The following is a 23,539-nucleotide window of genomic DNA, read 5'->3' on the forward strand; positions in this document are numbered from 1 at the left end:
GAGGGTCAGTGTCCCCACCCCACAGATAAGAGAACTGAGGCCCAGAGGTGTTACGATTTGCTTCAGGTCTCCATGTTAGTTAGTTGATGCAGTCCACATCTCCTGACCCTTCTCTGTGCCATCTGCCTCTAATTGGGCCTTCAGCCCAGGTCCTCAGGTCAGAGCTGTGGCCCTGTGGTTGCCTGGGCCAACACCTTGGCTTGCCTGGCGTAGAGAGGGGCAAGCCTTTGGCAGAGTCTGGGAGCACAGGAGACTAAGGAAATAGGAGCTGTGTTCAGGTACTTTGACAGTTCCTGTCTCCAGGGCCAGGCCAGCCTTGGCTGGAGAACACAAGGGGTCTGGTCCAAGTGACAGGGAAGTCATAGCAGAGGGGACCTTGGAATGGGGACCTCCAGGTCTTTGCCAATAAAGGCTTAGAGGAGCTTTGCCTGGACACCATGTGTGCCTAGGACCTCTGACAAGGTTGGTGCTCAGCGCTGGGTGAAACGCACGTGTTCCCATATCCAGCTCCTCCCTGCCCACCTGCTTCCAGCCACAGCCCAGGCCCCAGAGCTGGAAGACAGGTGCCGGGACCCAGAGTCATTGTGAATTTCTTCATCTTGAGATCTCCTTCCCAATCCCAGATGTAAGAGGGTGGGGCACCAGCGGCCAAACAGGAGGCAGGAAAATAGCAAAACAGCAAGAATGGCTGGGGCAGATGCTGCTGACATAGGGCAAAATGCCCTGCCAGCCGGGACAAGGAGCAGAGGGAAAAGGTGCCAGCCTGGGAGCTGGGCCGCCTGGATCCCAGTGCTGTTCTCTCACCGGCTCCTTAGCAAGACCCGTCCCCTCTCTGAGCCTCCTCAGTTTGCTCTTGTGCAGAACAAGCAGCTTGGAACAGAGGACGACAGGGGGCTCCTCTTCACAGCTTGTCCTCTGTGGCTCCAGACCGCGCTCTTCAACTTGGTTCAGTCAGCATCAGGGTCACCAGGGGGGTCTTCTCTCCCCTCCTTCTAGTAATGTATGTGTGCTCACCAGTTTTACCATATTTTTGTTGTTTGCTCATTTAAAATTTATATTTGTGAAAACAGTGCTATTCATCCTGAAATTAACATAAAATATGAGTATATAATTTAAGAAATAATAATAAAGAGACCACCCGTGTTTTACCAACACCCAAACCAAGAAATGGAACTTTGCCAGCAACCAGAAGCCCTCAGGCATGTCAGTCCCTTCCCGGTACAGGCCCTGTCTTTTTTTTCTTCCTTGCATTTTATTAAGACATAATTGACGGCACTGTATAAGTTTAAGATGTACAGCATAATGACTTAATTTACATATATTGTGAAATGATTACCACAATAAGTTAACATTCATCATCTCATATGGATACGAAAAAAAGGAAAAAAAGTTTTTTTCTTTGTGATGAGAACTCTTAGGCTCTACTGTCTTAACAACTTTCCCATATTTCATACAGCAGTGTTAGCTGTAGTCATGTTGTACATTACATCCCTACTACTTGTTTATCTTATAACCGAAAGTTTGTACCTTCTGACCACCTTCCTCCAGTTCCCCTGCCTCCTACCCTCTGCCTTTGATAATGAGTCTGATCTCTTTTTATTGAAGTTTTTGTTTCTTTGTTTTTTGTTTTTTTCTTTTTTAAGATCACACATATGGGGCCAGCCTGGTGGTATAGTGGTTAAGTTCACGTGCTCCACTTTGGTGGCCCAGGGTTCGCAGGTTCAGATCCCAGGCGTGGACCTACATGCTGCTTGTCGAGCCATGCCATGGCAGCATCCTGTCTACAAAACAGAGGAGGATTGGCAAAGGATGTTAGCTCAGGGCCAGCCAATCTTCGTCACCAAAAAAAAAAAAAAAAAAAGATTCCACATATAAGTGAGGTCATACAGTATTGTCTTTCTCTGTGTGTTGACATTTCACTTAGCATAATGCCTCAAGGTCCATCCACGTTGTTGCAGATAGTAGGATTTCCTTCTTTTTATGACTGAATAATATTCCATTGTATATACACCACATCATTATCCATTCATCTCTTGATGGACAATTAGGTCATTGCCATGTCTCAGCTGTTGTGGATAGTGCTCCTGTGACATTGGGGTGCAGATATCTCTTCCACATAGCATTTTTGTTTCCTTCGGATATATTCCCAGAAGTAGAATTGCTGGGTGATATGGTATTTCTATTTTTAATTTTTTAAGGAACTTCCATAGTGGCTGCACCAGTGTAGGCCCTCACTGCGAGACATAACCACTATCTTGACTTTTTGGATAATTCCCTTTTTTTTCTTTTTTAGTTTTACTATCTATGTTTACATCTCTTAACACTTTCATTTTGCCCATATATAACACAGTCATTGTGCTACATAACGACGTTTTGGTCTGTGGCAAACCACATATACGGTGGTGGTCCCATGAGATTAGTACCATCTAGCCTAGGTGTGTGGTAGGCTCTGCCATCTAGGTTTGGGTACGCGCACTCTATGATGTTCACACAATAACAAAATCACCTAACGATGCGTTTCTTGTTGAGACACGTGACTGTGCTGTATTTATTCTTTTACATCTTACATCTTTTCTTTAACATAATATCTGTGAGATTCATCCACATTGTTGCATGTAGCTATAGTTCTTTCACTTTTTTATTTGGCTTATTTTCTTGAATTTAATGCTATTTACCTTTGTATTAGATAATAACTCAAAGGGTACAAAGTCAAAAGATATAAAAAAGTATATAATAACTGTCTCCCATCCACCCTCTGTCTCCAGACATTCTACTCCCTTTAATCAAGGGCACTCACTGTTTTGTGTTTATCTTTCTGGGGAGCTTTGTAAAAATGTGGTAATTCCATGATCTTGTCAGGGTTGGAAACCGCTGATGCTCAAAGAGCCTAACGTGTATCTTGGGTAGGCAGCTTAACTTTCACACAATAATGAAGTGTGTTTCCTTGGAAGAATGCTGATAAACCTTTGCAAAGCAAGCTTGCAGCACCCTTTCCTGAATTCCTCAAAATTCTGAAAAACAGAGCAAAATTAGACTAAGAATGGGAGAGTTTAGGAGGCAGGAGGCTCCATGGTCGTTTGTCCCAGGAGTGGGTGTTCCTGGCAGTCAGGGGCCAGGCTGTTGGTCTATAGAGAAGCCACAGCCCTCAGAGCATTGTGGACAGGGGGTCTCAAGGAAAATAGTTGCATTCATCGCGACCCAGAGAGTGGGCTGCAGGGTAGGCAGTGATCCGCCCACCCCGACTGCCTGTTCAGTCCCTGAGTCCGGACGGAGGGAGTATTGTGTAAGCAGGCACGTTTCTGATGGGAAGGGCAGCCTGCTGAAGGATCAGGCACTGTGCTGGGACAGGGGCTGCTCAGTCTGAGCACTGTGGAATGGGGTGAGCATTTCTTCTCCAGGTGCGGGGTGGAGGGGGTGCTGTCATAGACTTGTAAACAAGTGCAGAGTTACTGGCCTGCTGCCACACTCCAGGCACGTGGAGCAAGAACATGGGCCCAGGACACTGAGTCTGGACTTTGTGTAGGTAACACTTTGAAAAATAGAGAATGTGTGAATCAAAGGGAAGAACAGAGATGGAACAAGGGGATTCTCCCTTCTTCACGGGTCAGCTAGGGGAAAGGTTGGTGTCTTTTTTTTTTTTTTTTTTTTGAGGAAGATTAGCCCTGAGCTAACATCTGTTTCCAATCCTCCGCTTTTTGCTGAGGAAGACTGCCTCTCAGCTAACATCTGTGCCTATCTTCCTCTACTTTATACGTGGGACGCCTACCACAGCATGGCTTGCCAAGCAGTGCCATGTCCACACCCGGGATCTGAACCTGTGAACCCCAGGCCACCGAAGCGGAACCTGTGCACTTAACCGCTGCGCCACCAGGCCAGCCCCAAGGTTGGCGTCTTTTGGCTAAAGTGGTCTTGCAGTGCACTGCTCTGCCCTTTGGGCCATGACTCAGTGTTCTCCCTCCAGCTCCCTCTCACTGTGCACTGGTTCTGGTTCTTTTTCTGAGCAGGAAGATGAGGCACCACCCAGGCCCCCACTCCCTGAGCTCTACAGCCCAGAGGACCAGCCCCCGGCCGTGCCACCTCTGCCCAGGGAGGCCACCATCATCCGGCACACTTCAGTGAGGGGCCTCAAGCGGCAGTCGGACGAGAGGAAGCGGGACCGGGAGCAAGGGCAGTGTGTGAACGGGGACTCGAGGGTGAGCAGGAAGGTGCCCAGGGATTGCCCCATTGTGCTGGGGGGAGGGAAGGCGGCTGACGCAGAGCAGATATGGCAGCCTCAGACTCTGCCCACAGGTGGAGCTCCGGTCATATGTGAGTGAGCCTGAGCTGGCGACCTTCAGTGGAGACTTGGCCCCGCCCTCCCTGGGACTCGTGGGATCTGAGAGCAGGTACCAGACGCTGCCAGGCAGAGGTAAGGCGAGACTCTCCATGAGTCTTCCTGGGAACCCCCACCACCACCACACCACTGCTCCCCAACCCTCACCTGGTACCTCGCACTCTTCTGTCTACAGCTGTGGGCCTCAGCATGGGCAGCAGCTGTGAGGGAAGGCCTGTCCTCCTTCCCTCTGGCCCCCATCCTGGTTCTCTTCCTCTTTTATTACATCTGACCCCCAGAACAATGATAATAGCAATTACTGTAAAGCCTGGCACTGTTTTAAGCACTTTATATTCACGTAGTCAATATTCATAAGAATCCCATGAAGGAAGTACTGTTGTTATCCGCATTTTAGAGATGATAAAACTAAGGCTCAGAGAAATTAAATAACTTGTCAATTAGCCAATAAGTGATGGAGCAAGAATACAATCTCATTGTCCTGGCCCCAGAGCCAGTGCCCCCTGTAGGCTGGGATGTTGGGTGACTGCATCAGCTTGGCCATCTCAGGCCTTCCTGAGGGTTTTTCCCCTTCTGTGTCACTCTAAGACTCAATGAGCCCTTTCATTAAACAAACACACTTTTTTCCTCAATTGGGCCTCCTCATAGCCAAGACCCTCTTCCTTAGAAATCCCCCTAAAGGGAGGCCTCCCAACCTTTCTGCATCTGGGCCTCCTGGAACCCCTGAGCAGGCTGACCACGTTCCCTCATCTGATCCTCACCTGATCCTCCTGTCTGCTCCCAGAGGTGGGAGGGCTGCTTCCGCCCGTTGGCCAGGTGCAGAAGCAGGGGGGCACAGCCATGGTTCTGACACCTGCGGGGTTATGTGACTCCCAGCCCACTGCACTGTCTAGGCCTGAGCTGGTCCCTGGAGGGTGTGGGCTCTGGATTTTGCTGAGCTGAGCCTCAGCAACCCTTGGCACTACAGCCAGGGGCCCTATTCCCTTCCTTCATTACAGCCTAGAGGTGTTTATCTATGGCAATATTAGTGGCATCCTGGGCAGGACAGTTCTTTGTTGCTCAGGATTCTCTGGGCATTCCAGGACGTTGGCCATTCTTTTTCCCGTTTGCTAAATGCTTGTGATGTCCTCAGTCAGTGTGTTGCCCGTTTCCAGATGTCAGGGACCACCCTTGGTAAGAATCGCTGCTAGTGGAGAAAGCTCAGGCTGTGGTACCAGCCCGGGTGAGATGATTCCTCTAAGTCATAGGACCCAGTCATGGGAAGCACGTGATCAACGATGCTCCTGCCATGTGACCTTAGACAAGTTCCTTAACCTCTCTGAACCTCTCTGAGACTTACGTTGTGCCCCACTACAATGGTCAGGTAATGCTTACATTGTAGGGCTAGTGGGACAAAAATCTCTATAAAACACCTAACACAGTGCCTGCCTGTTACATAGTAAGTGCTCAGTAAATGTTTGGTACCTTCTTTCATTTGTTCTTTCGTTCAGTCAGTTGGTCAAACAGGCATTGTTGAATTTGCAGTCTAGTTGGACAGGTATGTTGACACTGTGGTCAGTGCAGTAACCAGTAAATATACTGGGGATATAGGAGATAACTGATACTGCCTGGGGCATTTCAGAAGCCTTCACACAGGCAGGACATCTGAGTTGGGTCATGCAGGATGCATAGGAGTTCATCGGGAAGAAAGGGTAAAGGGGATTCCTACCCCTCCATCCCTTCCACTTGCCGAGTAGCCCAGGTCTTGTGCAGGTGAGGGAAGACTAGGGTAGTCCACAGATCTGCAGGGACACTGTCCCCCACTGGGGACAGAGGGCAGCCCTGGGCTGGCCCCTCACCCTCTACCCAGGGCCTTGCTTTTCCAGGCCCTAGGGAGGAAGAAGAGGAAGAAGAGTGGGTTGTTGGTTGGGCCCTGGTGGTCCCCTCACAGGAGTGGGAGGTGACTGGGGAGAGGCTGCTGGCTTGTCCACCCTACCACAAATATACTTGCGTTTCTTTTTCCTCACTAAGGGCTTTCGGGGTCCACGTCAAGGCTCCAGCAGTCATCCACCATTGCTCCCTACGTCACCCTCCGGCGGGGTCTCGATGCAGAAAGCGGCAAGGTGACCTTCCCTGTGAGTGGCCTTGAGAAGTTCTCGAGGAGCTTGCTGCTCCCTCATGCACAGAGGAAAGGGCTCTAAGGTGGACGGTGACTGGCTGTCCTGTGGGCCCTGGGGATGGCCTTTCAGGTGACCTCAGCCCCTCCTGAGCTCAGAGTCCTTGTCACCATGTGTTCAATGATGCCTTCCCCACTGCCCACCAAGAGGGGCATCACACTGCCTCTATATTTCCCGTGCCTCTGCCCTCCTCTTCAGCCTGTCTGGCATGCTGAGTTCTGGCCCCTCATGTGCTGCATGTGTGCCCAGTTGGGCTGGCCTGGGCCTCAGTGTCTGCATCTACAGAATGGGGTGCTGCCATGGGGAGCAGGGTACCAAGAGTATCATGTCCATGAGTGTGCTTAGAGGAAGTGGTTCTCTGTGGCCAAGAGGAGCCAAGCTAGAGTGTGTGTGTGTGTATGAGAGAGAGAGGCAAAGAACGGGAATGAAGCAGGCAGCGTGGCTCCTTCTGTGTGCCCAGCCCAGCGGCTCTGTCTGTTTCTTCCCCTCCTCTCCTCAGAGACCCAAGAGTGCCTTGGAGCGCCTGTACTCAGGGGACCACCAGCGGGGCAAGATGAGTGCGGAGGAGCAGCTCGAGCGCATGAAGCGGCACCAGAAGGCCCTGGTTCGGGAGCGGAAGAGGACGCTGAGCCAAGGAGAGAGGACGGGTCTACCCTCGTCCCGCTACCTCAGCCAACCGCTCCCTGGAGATCTCGGCTCAGTATGTTAGGAGGGTCCAGGCAGGCGGGGCCGGGACAGGGAGCAGAGCATCCCTGAGTCTCCCAAACACAAGCATGTCATGCCACCCCTGAGAGAGTGGGCCGTTGACCTAGATGGGTCAGAGAACACCCCGCGGGCTGCTTGCCCACAGTCCAGGCCACCTGTGTGACCTGGTCAGAGAGTGACGCAGAACCAGAGCAGGAGTGAGGATGTGATGGCAGGAACCCAGGAGCAGAGAAAATGCTTGAAGTCAGCCGTCCGAGCTGAGCCTGAGAGAGGCCTTTGTAGGCCTTCAGAGGTCTCAGCTGAATCGAGGTCTTGGGAGGACAGGGATCGAGAAGTGGAGGAGGAAGAAGGTGATGTGATTTGATGAGGAATGCAAGCCAACCAGCCTCCCAAACTTCAAGCGGGTGCCCTGTGGGGCAGCTGAGCACAGGGTGGTGCCGCACAACTCTGAAGGCTGTGGTCTCCCACAGCTTGTGGTGCTGACAGGCCTCACGGTGCCCCGGGAGAGCCAGGGAATCTGCTGCCCCCTGGTGGTGCTTCCAGGCTCTGCACCCTGCCCACAGTCGCCTTAGGTCCCTTTTGGAAACATTGCCTGTGACTTCCCTTGTTGTTTGAAATCCAGTGTTTCCTGAGACCTCTAGCCTGACTGTTCTTTCCCTAATTCATTGCACAAGCTCTTTTGCTTTTAGTATTACCGCTCATTGCCTCTCTAATCCTGCCTGATTGTGTTTACAGAAGCTTCTAATTTGCATTGAACATTTTCTAACTGGCCTGTGCTCTGTTACCAGGCTTATAATACAGCTCTTGTCTCCGTGGCCTAGCAAGCACTCCCATGTGTGACTCACCTTTCTGCTGCCCCCTTCATGCAGGCCTACTGACTCATAATTTACACATCCCCAAAGCTGCCCAAGGCTGAGCCAGCCTGCTGTCTGAGGGCTGTGGTCACTGGCAGAGGTCTGGGCATTATGAATTTTCAAAGTCCATGCCTTACGCCTGGACAGTGGACACGGGCTTCAGAGACTGCACGTTTGAGTAAATTCTACCAAGTCTAAGCTGGTTCGGTTTTAATTCCTCCAGTCCCATTGCACAATTTCTTATGGAGAACTTTTTGTTTCTAGTATTTAATACCTTGAATGATCTGTAAGATATACTATGTTCTGTATTCAGAGGTCCTCTGCAGCTGTTAGCTCAGACACCAAAGGGGTAAGACCCAGGATACTCATCCTGAAACGCTGCAAAGCCAATAACTTTTAAACTTTATGAGCAAATGTCGTATGGGGTAACACTGACCTTTTATAATCTGATGTCTCAATGTAGAAAGATTATCTAAAACTCGTAACTTGAATACTTTGTAATTTTTTTCTTAAAACAGACTTGTGTAAGTCTCTGCATCAACGCCAATAAACGTGTTGCTTAATGATGATGGATTGGCGTGGTTCTTCCCCAGGATACATCGTAGAGTCTAGTGAACTTTTTCTGTTTGTGGAAACAATCAGGCTGGGTTTAAATGAGGACTTGTCTCTATTCGAGCACTCATGAGCGTGTAAGAAAATGTGCTTTTCTTTGTGAATCATTAAATTAATTTTTCATCCCTGAAACTTCAACTGCCTAATCCTTTCATACTATGCCTGGAAACCGTCACCTAAGAGCGATTACATTGGTCTGGAGTCAGTATCGAGAGCTTGTGCATGAATGGGGGAAATGTGCTGATATGGCTATGGGTTTCGGGCTTTGGGGGGGCTTGAAGGGGTATCACAAACAAGGTGACCGCTTGGGGCTCTGTGAGGTGAATAGGGTGGGAGGGAGGAGGCAACGTGGGATGGAGGAGCATCTTCTTGGCTCCTGCTCAAGAGGAGAGAGACTTTGAGCCTGTTCCCTCCTCTCAACAACCTGCTCAGCATCAGATGCCTGTGAGGACGCAGGCCAGGGTGATTAGGACGGCCACCGTGGAGCCACACAGCTGTGCTTGGATCTTAAAATGGCTGGCTTAGATTTTCCTCCCTGAAGAGACGCTTGTTACAAAGTTGATGCTGAGGAACAGCCTTGGGAATGTATTCGATTTAGCGCTTCAACTTTACATGGTTTCAGTTTTTCTAACTTAAAACACCTGCCTCAAATAGATGCGGTGGTACAGTGGATGCTGTGGTACGCAGCAGTTTATCTGCCTCACTGGCCCCAAGTTGCTCCTGCTTGGACCTCCCAGCCCCACTGTGGGTGCAGTGTCCCCACCTCTAAATGTATCCTGTTGGGAGTACCCGTTAGAGAGGCTCTTGGCTATTCTCTTTGCTTACCAGGGCCTCAAAGGGCTTGTTTTTTTTTTCATTATTCCTGAACTGGGACATATGGCTCCTGAACCAGAAACCCGCCTACGAGTTGTGGGCAACAGAAGGGGCAAATTCTGGAGCTCTGGAGCTGTCTCAGGTTCTGTTTTGAGGTCACCCTCTCAGACCTGGGAGCCTCCTGTATTGCTGGGGGCCATTGTGAGTCTAAAGTCATGCATCTTAGACTTGTGCCCTGGGAGTGCACGTTTGAACTCTCTGGGGGCCCAGATCAGAGAGAGATCAGCAATCTGGAATCAGGCCATGTAAGAGGCACAGAGGCCTCGTTCTCCATTACACAGAGTTAGAGCACACAGCAGGGACTGTCCGTGTCACAAATCTGCTGCCTTGTTTCAGAGATGAGGTTGAGGTCTGTGGTCACACAGCTTTTTCCTGATGTCCAGAGGCTCATCTTCCCAAGGACCCCAGGGCCTGAAACACCCATCCACATGGGGACCGGAGCGGCCCTTTTAGCAATCAGGACTGCATTTAACCCTCTTGTTCTGTTGCCAGTGGAAGCGTGAGCAGGACTTTGACCTGCAGCTGCTGGAGCGGGCTGTGCAAGGGGAAAGGAAGGACAAGGAGGAGAATGGCTGGTTGAAAGTACAGGCCGTGCCTGTCACTGAGTTGGACCTGGAACCACAGGACTATGACTTGGACATCAGCAGAGAGGTGAGGGCAGGGGCTTCCTTGGTGCCCCCCACCCCCAAGAGGCACAGCCGCTGGGCTCCCAGCCTGATCCACCTTCCCAATGGCACTGGGAGGTGTTGTCCTAAGTAGGGACAAGGCTGAGCTTCAGTGTGGCCCAGGAGAATGGCCGGAGAGCAGCTTAAGCAATAGAAGGAACCCTGGCATTTTGATGCAGGTTCAGATCTCTCTCTCTTTAATTTGGGACAAGTCATTTAACTTCTCTGTGCCTTAGTTTCCTTGACAGTGACATGGATTGTGGTGAGGATTAAGTGACTCATCCTGTCGCCCTGAGGATTGGCAAAGATCAGAAGCCCTGTGCACAGGGCCTGGCACATAGTGGGCACGTGATGATGTAGTTGTGATTGTAGGGAAATGTTCCCTGGGGCACTAGGGGTTGGCTTTGCAACTGGCCAGTCAGGCTGACTTGGGCAATCAGACTGGGAGACAAAGGGGAGCAGGTTTGAAAATCACAGTTGAAATTTCCAGCCATGGAAGAGGCTGTGATCCCTGCATAGTTCTGATCTGAATTCTTCAGGCGCCCTCTGGTGGCTCAAATGCATCATGACCAGGCAGGCCCAGGAAAGCGAGTAACCCCTGGATCTCTACCAACGGACAGGTCTCTACCCAAGGGAAGAGAGGGAATCGGAGGGTGACAGCCTCGCAGTGTCTCCTCTGGCCTATGTCGTGCCATTTGTAAGCTCTGTCGAGCAGAGTCTCTGGCTGTTTGGTTCAGCTTTGTGCACCGGACACAGGGCCTGGCACACAGTAGGCGCTCTGTAAATGTCTGCTGAATGATGACTGTTGGATGAGGCGCACAGTGACCCGCAGGTATCCCAGGAGCGTTTGTGTGAGGACTCGTCCTGCCCTGATACTGCGTGAGGGGACACACTCTCACCGCCTGAGGGGAGCTCCGTCAGGGTGTAGGCAACTGACGCCCATGGACTTGCCGAGTTCTGGGGTCAGCTGGGGCTCCAGGGGCAGACGAGGCCAGTCCTCTGCCCTCAGACCTTCTCCCTTTGGCACCTCTGAAACAGCCAAAGGTCTGTGCCTTCTCAGATTTGCAAAAGAAGCTTCAACACACTATCTTGGCAGTGGAAGTACGTGTTATGGTGTCCTAATTGGCCTGCCAGGCAGTGGAAAATGTCCTTCCTTATCTCTAACCTAAATCCCTCCTGCTACAATGTAATCTGCTTCCTTCCCCTGGATCTGCCCTTGTTGGAAGTAACAGAGAAGAGCTTACTTCTTGCCATCTTTCCCCAGAATGAAAGATCTCCATGGATTTAAATTCGAGTCCAGATTTGCCCTGGGATTGGATTTAGCTTGTTTTTAAAAGCTTCAACCAACCCCGTTTTAATGCTCTTGTTGTTTGAGGAGGAGAAAATTCCCCGGGGTGTGCAGAAGTTGCCTTTGGCATTCTTAGCTCAAGCGAGATTTCACCAAGCTGAGCTTGCTGCTGGTTTGTATGGAGACTCGGGGAGCAGTCAGGGCCATTTTCCTCTTGAAAGCAATAGATACAGCACAGCTGCCTCCAGTCTGATCAGAGGAGCTTTTGTAGGGACAGAAAGCATTATCGCTTCCTTTCGTCCACCCACTCACCTACCCACCCAAGGAGTGTTTGCTGAAGGGCTACTAAGAGCCAGGGCCCTGCACTAGACAGCAGAGAGACGAACAGAAAACAAGAGAGAGTCGGAGGGGTGTGGGAAGAGGGTCAGGTAAGGCTTCTGGAAGTGAGGTCGGAAGGATGAGAACGTCACTGGAGCAAAAGGAAGAGCATACCAGGCAGAGGCTGCACACTGGGTCGTTGTGGCTGCAGAGGTTGTAGGGGTCACATTGGAGGTGGCATTAAGGATGATTTCTGTGTGAAGGTGTCTGGGATGGTGGAGAGAACTTGCGTCTGGAGTCAGATCCCGACTCCACAGTGGACCACTGTTGTGATCTTAGCAAGTCGGTAACCTCTGTGGGCTCCGTGTGCTTCCTCATGGCCAGGGGACGGGGCGGGGAGCAGGTCTGCAACCCAGAAGTCTCAGTCTTCCCTCCACTGCCTCCTGGTCCTCTCCTCAGCTGTCTAAACCAGAGAAGGTCTCCATCCCCGAGCGTTACGTGGAGCTGGATCCTGAAGAGCCACCCAGCCTTGAGGAGCTGCAGGCGCGGTATCGCAAAGCTGAGAAGATCCGCAACATCCTCGCCCGCTCCAGGTCAGCCCTCGTGCTGCCCACGTCCTGGCAGCCCGCTAGGCCTGACCCCAGGGGGTGGCTCGGGCCGGCTAGGGTGCATGTTTTGCCAGGCCTCCGTCTCAGGGAAGCCCTGCTCATTGGAAGGGCCAGGCTGGCTCTCAGCATGTCACCCACAGATCAGCAAGGAAGCTTGCCTCGGTCATCTGGGGAGTCCTGAAACACTCAGAAGGTCCATCTGGTGTCCCGTGACCCTGGCAAGTGTAGGAAGTGGAGCCGAGCACAGTGGTAAAAAGAACAGAGCCGTGGATGTGTGGGGAGAAGCATGTGCACCTTTGTCTAGAGAGAAAGTGCACCATTTTTATCTGATGCCCCCCAAATGGGGCGAGCCTCCAGGCAAGAGAGCCCCTCCTCTCCTGAAGTGGATGCCAGGGGTGGCAAGGGCCCATAGCCTGCTCTCTGGCCCTTCTGCAGCATGTGCAACCTGCAGCCGACATCAGGCCAGGACAGGAACAGCATGGCCGACCTGGACTCGCAGCTGCAGGAGCAGGAGCGCATCATCAACATCTCCTACGCCTTGGCCTCCGAGGCATCCCAGCGCAGCAAGCAGGTGGCAGGTGAGGCCATAGATGCCGGCCTCCAAGGCCGGGTCCCACCCGCTGCTCTTTGGGGCTCTCATCCCAGGATGGTTTGTGAGGGAGTTAGCGGAAAACCAGGTGTCAGGCTTGGGAGTTGGGAGCCAGTGGTGCGTTCTCCTTTCCCGTGAGCACTGCAGGGTGAGCTGGTGGAAGATGAGGGGGGCAGGCGAGGCACTGAGGGAACCGGAGCGCAGAAGTGTCAGAGGAAAGGGGTCTGGGAGAGGGTATCTCTAGCTCATTCTTAAATCTGGGAGTGGTGCTGCTGTTCAGCTTTCTCTGGGATTGCAAGTTAAGAACAGGTTTTTCAGGCCCCCAAGCCGAGGGGCCAGGGCTAAGATTTGTGGCCTCATGAAGAAGGGGGCAGGAAAGCCGTTGGTGCTTGAATTTCTTGCTGGGGCAAGGCATGGGGGGCCCCTCTCGCCCTCCCTGTGACCCCTGCTTTGGTCAGCAAATCAAAGCCACTGTGCACCTTATCAGAGTGGCCTGTGCCCGAAAACTAGACTTGGGAAGTGGGACTTTGCTGGTCAGTGGGAAAAAAAATACCACAAATGGAAGGGGATATATGTGTGTGCGTGTGTACAAGTGTATGTCTGTACATGTATGCCTGTGTAAAAAGGCTTTCTCTCCCAGCCAGGAAAGAGACTCGTGGCTGCTCCCTCTGCCCACATCTCCCCCACCTCTGTGTGCCCTCACAGTTCACTGGCACTGTTTCTCCCCAGAGGAAGCGGCCACTGTGTGTCTAGGAGGTGCCCTTGGCCAGAGGTGCTCTAGGCCTTCTGGGGAGAGAGAGGTCAGAGAGCCTGAAATGGTGTCACATTCCCCACCAAGCCTCCAACTCTGGCCAAAGGGTCTAGAAATGACCAAGGGTGGGGCCTACAGAGCCCTGAGGTAACTGGCCTTGCCAGGAGGTGGGGGGTGGGGGGGTCTAGTCTAGGGAGCAGAGCTTTATCCTCACCTCAGGAAGCCACGGGAATGACTGAGGACAAGGGGAGGCCTGTTCTCTGTCCCCACATCCTGATCCTGCAGAGTCTCCGAAGCCCCTACTGACCTGACTCCCTGCGAGGACGTGCTGAGTGGGCTGAGAGGTGGTCAGTGTGGCGTCCTGTGACTGGGGATACTGTAGATGGCTCACCCAGACCCTGCCTCCTGATGATCTTGGGGGCTCCCTGCGACCCATCTCAGCAATTTCTGAGCTGCTGCCCATGTCGAGGGTTCCAGCAGGGGCTACTCACCACCATGAAGCGCCTCCTGTCCGGCCTGTGCTTGCTCTACTATGTGGACCTCCGGTCCTTGGCCCCCTCAGCGCCAGCGGGCAGCGTGCCCCGGACCTGAGCCCTGCGTTCGGTTAGCAGGGCCTCCTTCACTCCCCTTGCTGCAGCCTGTCTTCACTCTTGTTCCCTCTTTCCATCTCAAAGACAGCTGGGAACTGCAGGCCAGTCCCAGCCAGCACCCCCCAGGGCCCATGGATGTGCCCCCCAAACCCAGGCCATTAGTGGTGGGCAGCGGGGCCCACCCCAGCCCCGTCCAGTGGGGCATCTGGTGCTGTGGGAGCAGACGAGGAGCCTAACACACCGCTTAATTCCTGTGTGCCCGTCTAGCGCAGCAGCTGGCCCTCCTCCCGCCTAAAGCCCCCCTGTCCTCCAGGACGGTGCCACCTTACCCCCCCTTAAGCAACGGACTCCACTACACCTTTGTCTAACACCTTCCAAGTAAGAGCCCTGCCTGGCGTGCCCCCACCTAGTGCTGAGCATGCCCGCCCCTCGCTGCCGAGGCATTGCAGTGCCGCCTGCTGACGCTTCCTTCTGCTGGCAACGCCGCCGCTGGGGAGACCACCTGGGTTGCTAGGCAGGTGGGACTGATGTTTCTTAGGGACTCAATCCCCAGTGGCTCGAATACAATAGAGACTGTGTGATCCGAGCCCCCAGCCTCCCTGAAATCTCAGGACCAGAACCGTGCCCCTCCCCACCCTGCTCTCCTGCCTGTGGACCAGCACAGGCCACTCAGCCAGCCTGGGGTCAGGGGATTGGGGAGGAAGAGTTAGATCTCAGCCTCCCAGGGCTTTGGCCAAAGAAACCAAAGAACTAGAGACTGGAAAAAGTCCAGTTTTACAGATAGGGGAACTGGGGCCCAGTGAGGGGGTGGGGGCTCACTCCAGGTCACACAGAATGGGGGTCACAGCAAGGACTAGGACTGCCTTGTAGTCACTTGAGCACCTTAGGAGGGAGAAGAAGGGAAGCTTCAGGGGCAGTCTGCCCAGAGCAATGTGAAATTGGCCCACAACCACTCAGAATGTTCCAGCACCACCCCTCTCAGTCCTCCCCATGTGAGCATTTAGTGAAGAGAAGCAGCGTGGGATTAGAGAAGAGCACTGGACTAGGAGTCAGGAGGCCCAACGTCTGGTCCAGTCTTGTGGTGTGTTCTTGGCCTGGGCCTGTGGCTTCTGAGCCCAGTTGCCTCACCTGGAGAGCGGGGCTCAGATCAGCAGTCTTTTCCCTGATGTTCCATCTCACTAGAATTTGTAGCATTTGTAGCGTTTGTCTTTGTTTTACATACACTTACGGGTACCATTGTTGGGTGCCTGCCGTGTGCCAGGCACTGTGCTAAGCATCTCATCTGATCCACACAACAACCCTATGAAGATATTCACCCGCATTTTACAGGTGAGGAAATGAAGCTCAGAGAGCTTGAGGGACTTGCCCAAGGAGTCACAGCTTGTGTCAGAGCCACAGTTTAAGCCCCTCCAGTACGAGTTCAGAGCCTTTGTTCTCCGTCACCACTCATGGACTCCTCTGGGCCACCCTCAGGGGCTCTAGGCGTTTGAAGAAGGGAGTGAAGTGAGGGATGGAGAGCTCATGCACTGGGGGTGAGGGGCATGGTTTTCAGTAGGTGTCCCACAGCCTTGGAGCGGTCCGCATGCCCCACCAGCCTGAGGGTGGAAGGAAGAGTCGGCCTGCGTGGGCCAGGCTCTCCAGAGGTGTGGAGTAGAGACCCTGTGACCGAAGAGTCACAGGGAAATGTTCCAGCCAGGGCCTGCTGGGGCCCCATTAGGGTGTGTGGTTTTCTCCTGGAGATCTGAGTCTGGTTACACCCCCCAGGCCACAGAGAGGCAGGAGACAGGCTCTGTTCCTCCTGGCTTTCAGTGGCCCCGTGGCTGTGCGATAACCTTTTAATGCTCTTTTCAGGGCACATCCACATTTCCTCCTCATTAGGAGGTGAGTATGACCATCTCATTTTTCGATTAAAAACCGAGGCCCCTGGAGGCTGAGAGAGTTATCCAGAAGTGTCTCAGTGAATGAGGGCAGAGCTGGAACTGGTCACCAGAGTCCTCTTTGATCAGGCCTTTTGCCCTATCAGAGCAGGGACCCAATCTAGGGGCCAGCATGTGTCTGATGAACTTCCCAGAAGTGCTGGGGGCGGCGGGAGGGTGGGGCCAAGTTCTGTGAGTCCTAGAAGCTGAGGGTCCCCCAGCAGCGGCCGCATTGCCCCAGTTCCCTGCTCTGCTGCTCTCTGTCTGTCAGCCTGTCTGCCATTCCCTGTCACACGTGTGCACGGACATGCCCACCGCCTGCTCCCCAGATGCAGGCAGGGTCCTGCCAGCCTCTCATTGTCTCCTGTGCTTTTTGCCAGCCCAGGCAGTGACTGACCCGTGACCCAGCCTGCAGAGAAGTCTGGAGCCAGGGGCCAAGTGGAACCAGCTTCCTCCGAGAAGATGGACTTTTCTTCCCCCAAGGAAACCCCTTCCAGCTAAGCAGGGGTTCTGGCTGGAGAAAGGAACAGCCCACAGCTGTGAGGCATTCACCATAGGGCTAGGTCCTAACACCCGCAAACTTGTTTTAGTTCAAAATCCTTTTTACATATGACAGAGGCACTTTTGATAACACACTGTAAAATACTGATACTGTATTTTGGAATCAGAATGTATTTTATAATGTTCACCTCAAGGGCTGAGTGGCTGGAAAGGTGAGGATGCAGGATTTTGGAGCTGCACATACAGATCCAGGTACCATTTGGGTGGTAGGTGTGGGTGGGGGGAGGGGCAGGCCAAGCAGAGACCAGTCAGCATCCGCTGAACTCAGGTGAAGGTTGGATTTGAGAATGTGCTTCCAGTGGATTCCAGCGTTAGGCTCTTTGGTGTGCTGTAGGGGCAAGAGGGGCCCTGGGCTGCAGAGATCAGCCGTCCCTGACCTGGCCTGATGACCAGTTCTGGAGAGTGAAACTCCCCCAGGCTAGCATGCAGAGCCCCACTCTGTGCCTTGACCCCTGGGCTTGGTTCAGGGGCAACAGTGTGTTCAAGAGCTTTGGCTCCCGACTCACCCATGAGGTTCTCTCAGCAAAGGGCTCTTCTCAGAAGGAAAACACTTGGCTTAAACTTTTAAAAATACGCTTTAAATGCAGAAAAGGTGAGAGGAAGCACCTTTTGTTGTATCGTAAGCAATAAGCTCCACACTGGCTGGCATCTGCCCACAGCTCCCTGACTCCATACTAGGCTGTGATAGCAATCCTGGGATCTGTGCTGCCTGCCCTGGAGAACCGAGGTCCGCTTCCTAGGACTTGGTCTGGCGGCAGGAGGGCAGGCAGGTGCCCCCACCATTCCTGGTGGCTGGCAGCCAGCAGGACCACGATGACAGGACTGTGACTTGACTTCCAGCCCAAAATGAGGAGGTGGCTGCCACCCCAGGCCCAGTGTTTGTGGCCCTTTATTTAAGTCATGCGATCATGATAGTCTGCATATAGAAAATGAGGTTTAAAAGGAAAAAAAACTCCATTGGGTGGAGCCACACTTTAAATGAAAATTTGTCTTTGACTCTGGTCAGAAAAAATATCTTGAATATATTTAGAAGTTGCCGTCTATTTTTAACTAACTCCATATGCTGCCAGTATCGACTTCATGACATTTGCCAAAATAAGATTTTATTTTTGCCTTTATAAGATTTTGTTGGAAAAAATGAAATGAATATTTTGCAAGAAAAAGTTAATTTAAATAAAAGTGTAATGGTTTGCAAAAAAATGTGATGTACAGATTAAAATATTAACCTGATACACTTCCTGCTTCTTGCTGGCTGTATTCTCCTGAGTGGGCTGTTAGTTTTTTTCCCATTTCTTTGAGAAGTCCCCACTGTCAGCTCTTGATCCTGTTCGAGTTCACCTATGAGAACTTTCTCCTGAGGACAGTTCCTTGACACTTGACTGACTTCAGAAGGGGAAGAAGGCCTGTGCTCCTGGCCCTGGGTTGGGCTTCGGCAGCTGCTCAGGGTGGCCCCCCGCCCCCACCCGTCCCTGTGGTGGAGCCTCCGGGCTGCGGACTCCCGTGTGGGCTGGTTTGGCAGGCGGACTGCAATCCAAGATAGCAGGAGGGGCGCCACGGGCCCCCTTCCAACCCACACGCCGCCAGCTCCTTCCAATGAGGTGGGTTAGTGATGGACCGTTGCAAACTGGATTTGTGTTTAATTCATTTTGACTTGTGATGTAGGCTTAAAACAGAAGGCAAGAGGCCCGTTCAGTTTAGGGATGTGTATGTTTCCAAGTTGTTATGGCAGTTTTTCTTTCTTGCCAAGAAGAGCACCCGAGGTTTAGAGTAACTTTCCAACTATTTAAACTGGGGAAAATAGATTCCAAGGTATTCCGAACAGGGGACACTGCTGCTTTTTTAGCTACTGATCTCTTTTTTGAATTTTAAAATAAAAGATGCACCCCGGTTTTGAGCATTGCTTGGAGATAATCTCTACAGCAGATGAGAGTAGGGGTCGGGGCGGATTCCTCCATAACTGAGTGCAAAGGCAAAACAAGGAACGGAGGCAACACCCCACAGGGAGACCGTCTGTAGGCATTTTCTCAGTGGAAACGTGTCAGTGGTTTTTTACTGTTGGTCTCAGTCCCTGTTTCACGCGCACAGCCCGATGTCTGAGGGAACATGGTGCCTCTCACTGTTCTCTCAGCACCATCAGGGTGGAGGGGGAGCTGTTCTGGAAGGATTGTGACCCAAATTTCAGTCTGCAGAGAATGTGACACGCCCTCAGCTCAGACCCCATGAGGAGACGTGCAGTTTGGAGAAGGCACGCTCCAGCTGCATCCCGTGTAAGAGGCAGAATGGCCCGGCCCCCTTCTCTAACCCCTCGAGAGGGCTCTTGTTACCTGAGCTAAGATGGGGCCGTCCATGAAAGTAATGGCTGGCCAGGGACCCTCCTGATGGAGACCAGTCTGGGAAACTGCATGTGGCCCAATGATTCCAGCTTCGCTTCTTTACAGGGGACCACAGGACCTGAGCAGAGTTTGAAACGATGGGATTGCGGTTGACAAAGGGGACATGAGTGGGCTTCTCCTGCTTCTGTTTGCTGACATGTGCTCCTGAGTTTTAACTCTAACCTGGGCCCAGGTTGAGCCCAGGATATCTTATCTAATCTTAGCAAGAACCAATGAGAATATTTAAGCATCTGGTATGAAACAGGAGCTGAGAATAAAATCTTTTCCTAATCCCCGTGGGAGCCTCCCGAACTGCCCAGAGTCTCAGCATATCCAGGGCCTCGTTTCCATGATTAAAGTTGAGATGTATGTGCATTTGTGAATGTACGTGAAGTCGATGCACACAGACTGATGGAGGTGCTGGAAACGAGCATTTTCTTTGCTCCCCATCATTCACTTTTCTGCCTGCCTTGACGTCTGGCTCTGGGGTGGAAACTGCCCTTTCCTCCTTCCCTTCCCTCAACTCCCTTGGCTGCCTTCAGTTAAGCTGGGTTCTCCAGAATTTTCTTGGCTATTGCAGGTCGTAGCCCAAGGCCAGGGAAGCCCCTATCTGCCAAGGTCAGCTTGGGGATGGGAGGCATCGGGGGTGAGGAGAGATGGGGACCCTGACTCAGCCAGACAGGAGCCCATTTGGGGCTTTGGAATTTTCCCCCAACCACAGCATAGTACTCCATGGCAAGTCCCTTTGAGTTCTCACCAAGGGTGGGAAAGAAGCAGCAAATTATTTGTCTAATCCACAAATCATATTTCTGAGACACGGCAGGCGAATGCTGGGAGCCCTCTGCTTCCAATTCAGCATCAGACGCCAGGTGCTCAGGCGACTTTGCCCATGTGGGTTGCTCACTGTTATGAGAAGAACAAAGGGATGAAGCTGGGGGGATGTGAAAAATGGCAGCCCCTCCCAGCCCGGTAAACACACCATTGCTTTGCCGCCTCCACTCCAAAGGCTACCACTTTCATTGCTCTCTGAGCAAAGAAACCTTTCTTCAGAGCGAGTGGCAGGGTACAAAGGCAGAGCACAAAATGTGTGCACATCACAGTCCCCGCAATTCTGTTTGAACAAGCATATTGATTGGGTCTGACCCTGTTACATTTTTTCCCTATTATTTGAAAAGGTGCATCTAAGTGTAGTGAATTGAACCAGTGGAGCTGAACTTTCCATGAAAACTTCTCAAGGTATTTCTTTAGTTCAAAGCTTTTGAATTTTAAAGGGCATTTTTAATATGAGTCTGTTGAGTATTCTCTGCCACAGCCAAACAAGGGATGTTAAATGCAGATGAGGCTGGAGCGAGGGCGTGCGTGGGGGTGGACATGCCTGCACAGCGGAGGGGGCAGGCCAGCCCAGGAAGGGTCGTGGTTTGTGGGGAGAGGCTGAGCCCCATGCTTTGGAGCAGCACACACAGACCTTAAGAAGGACCTCTCTGAGCACACTGGGGACAGCATAGGGGACAGGGAAGAGGATTCCCAGCTGAGCTACTCGGGGGCTTTTACATGGAGAGCCCGGAAGCGCTTATTAGGGGCTCCTTCTGATGGACGAGGGTTTTGTCCTCATGAATAAGGAGCTCTTCACTGCTCACACTGGGCGTGGGAACTAAGAGGGAAGGAGAGGCACAGTCCCTCGGCTGAGGTCACAGAGTCAGATGGAGCTGCCACCATCCTCAGCCCCTGGGTTGACATCCCTAATCAGTCACAGATGCTTTCCCACTGAGCCCTGAGCCGCATCTCAATCCTTAACTGATGTGATGACTTGGGACAATTTGCTAGTTGTGTGGGCTGCAGCAGTGGTCCCTCTTGCCATCCTGGCCCAGGGCCCTGGAGGCATCCACGGAGTCTCATTTTCCCCACACACCGGGGGGGCTCTCCTGGCCCACTGAAGGCACACAGCCCCCGTCACTGAATCCCTGGCTCACTGTTGGTCTGAGTCTCTGGCTCCGGAGGCCTCTTGGATCTAGAAAGCACCTCCTTTCTAGGCCCAGAATTCGGGTTCAGAGGCCTCGTCCCTGGGAGGAGCGGAAAATCAGGTCCCAGCCAGAAGAATCTAGGGCTTGGGCATCTCCACAAAGTCCCTTCAGGGTCCTTGCCAAATCTCCAGCCTAGGAGACTGGCCTGGGGAGGTCGAAATAGGTTCAGGCTAATAAATAGGTTCCCAGTAATAAGCAGTAGTTCTTTTTTTTTTTTTTTTCCTCAAAGATTGGCACTGGGGCTAACAACTGTTGCCAATCTTTTTTTTTCTCCCTCTCTCTTTCTCTGCTTTATCTCCCCAACCTCCCCCCTGTCCCCGTACACAGTTGTATATCTTAGTTGCACGTCATTCTAGTTGTGGGATGTGGGACGCCGCCTCAACGTGGCCTGACGAGTGGTGCCATGTCCGCGCCCAGGATCCGAACCAGTGAAACCCTGGGCCGCCGCAGCGGAGCGTGCGAACTTAACCGCTCGGCCACGGAGCCGGCCCCTAAGCAGTAGTTCTTGGGGTGTCTTTTCTGCCCACAGCTTTGGGAATGCCAGCCCCTTCAATTCCTCCCACCTGGTTCTGGGAGCCCCCAAGGGTGTTTCTCATATACTCTGAAATAAGTTTTCTTGGCTCTCACATTCAGGCCTCCCTGCTGTTACCTGTATTTCCTGGGGCACACGTGCCGTACCAGTGACAGTAACAACTCAGCTTTTGTGGTCTCTGCTCACAATGGGGGTCCTCCGCCCACGTCTCTTCTGGTAATTTCTGCGAGACCCCAGGCCTGTCTTGCTTGAGCTCACAGTAGTCCTCTCGAGTTGTAGTTCTTTCACTTGCAGCTTCTTGGTGTCCTCTGGCCATGAAGCCATTGCCTCTGTGCTCCAGGAGAACTGCCCCTGCCTGGCTTCAGCCCTGTCCCCAAGCCACAAACGCCTGAAGTGCCAGGGGAGTGTTTCTCTCCGCAGAGTTCTCCCTGGCCAAGCCCAGGCTGCCGTCTGCACACACGCGGGAGAGCTTTTGCTCCCTAGTTTCATGTCTCTTGGGACTGAAAGCAAGGCCGTGTGTGCTCAGGTTCACTCAGAGCCCTGGGGAGAACTGTTCTTTAAGCTTCTGCTCAGGTGCTCTCTCCATGGGGCTCAGACACGTTCTCTCTGTCTCTTCCTCCCCCTCCCTCAGGGACACACAGACCTCCTTTCTATTGCTGTGTAGTAAACTGGCCCCAAACAGCAACAATTTCTTATTTCTCATGGTTCTGCAATCCGGGCTGGGCTCCACTGGGCAGGTCCTCTGCTCCATGTGGTGATGGGTGTTGGGAAGGGTGTGGGGTTGGGGGGTGGCACTGAGATGTCCAAGATGGTTTCTTCACTCACGTGTCTTGCACCCCAACTGGGATGGCTGGGTGAGCTGGGAGCAGGCTGGGCATCTGCATCTTTCCGTACAGCTTCCGCCTTTGTTGTTTGATCTTTCTTACAGCGTGACGTTCTCAATGTAGTCGGACTTTTTACCTGAGCTGGCTTCCAAGGGAAGAGTAGGTCTGGAATTGGTGCAGGGTCACCTCCTCCACATTCTCTTGACCAAGGCAAGGCCCAAGGCCAGCCAGATTAAAGGAGAGGGAAATAGGCTCTACTTGTGATGGGAGGAGTGGCATGCACGCACAGGAGGGGAAAGAATGGACACTGGCCATCTTTGGAAACCGTCTACCACAGATCCTCTCCTCATTCTCCTGCAGCCACACTGGAGCGTTTGAGAGCCAGTGCACTCCCTCCAGCTTTCTCTTCCCCTGCAGTGGCCGCCTGGGTGCCACATATTTTGTGGATGGTGTAACCACAAGATGGAAGCCAACTGGTCCTAAATCTCCACTTGGAAAGGGACCACCCAGGAGAGGCCGCAGGGCCCACAGCTCACTTTGCGTGAGTGAGAAATAAACTTTGATGGATTCATCCCCTGGGATTTTAGGCTTTATTTTCCACTGTCGCGTAATCTAGCCTACCCAGGTTGTATGTAGTATTATTCCCAGATTACATATGAGAAAACTGAGGCACGATAGTTCCACGACTAGTAAGCAACTGAGTTGAAATTTGAGCTTATGTCTGACTCCAGAGAGCCTTTCACCACTACATTGGCTGCTGTTACCTTGGAAAGAGGAGCTGTCCTGTGGGCCGGGATTCCAGGTCACTTGAAATAGAGTTGTCTCTGGTGAGAATGACAAGCTCACAGAGAGCGTGAAGAGACCCATGGGAGAGTGCCTAGCACAGTGCCGAGTGAGAAGTAGGTGCTCAGAGAATGGAAGCTGCCACTATGGCTGTGACTTGACAGCGAGCATGACCTAGGGATCCCACGGAG

At 52.5% G+C, this 23,539-nt stretch overlaps 1 protein-coding gene across 12 annotated transcripts in view; it reads left to right on the forward strand.

Annotated features, from left to right (window-relative positions):
- Positions 1-18,040, forward strand: part of PLEKHA7 (pleckstrin homology domain containing A7) — a 125,354-nt gene extending 107,314 nt beyond the window's left edge. For 9 of the 12 annotated variants that reach the window (XM_046638167.1, XM_046638170.1, XM_046638174.1 and 6 more), the window contains 9 exons: positions 4,002-4,193; positions 4,291-4,408; positions 6,341-6,444; positions 6,986-7,186; positions 10,023-10,181; positions 12,261-12,394; positions 12,845-12,987; positions 14,607-14,717; positions 16,636-18,040. In XM_046638167.1, the coding sequence (XP_046494123.1) occupies positions 4,002-4,193; positions 4,291-4,408; positions 6,341-6,444; positions 6,986-7,186; positions 10,023-10,181; positions 12,261-12,394; positions 12,845-12,987; positions 14,607-14,707 (1,152 nt within the window). In that variant the 3' untranslated portion in view covers positions 14,708-14,717; positions 16,636-18,040. The remainder of the gene's footprint in view (positions 1-4,001; positions 4,194-4,290; positions 4,409-6,340; positions 6,445-6,985; positions 7,187-10,022; positions 10,182-12,260; positions 12,395-12,844; positions 12,988-14,606; positions 14,718-16,635) is intronic. The other 3 variants (XM_046638168.1, XM_046638169.1, XM_046638171.1) reach the window with 3 other exon arrangements.
- The last annotated feature ends 5,499 nt before the right edge of the window (positions 18,041-23,539 follow it).

The sequence above is a fragment of the Equus quagga genome, chromosome 14 (assembly GCF_021613505.1).
Source record: "Equus quagga isolate Etosha38 chromosome 14, UCLA_HA_Equagga_1.0, whole genome shotgun sequence".
In the NCBI taxonomy this organism is placed as follows: Eukaryota; Metazoa; Chordata; class Mammalia; order Perissodactyla; family Equidae; genus Equus; species Equus quagga.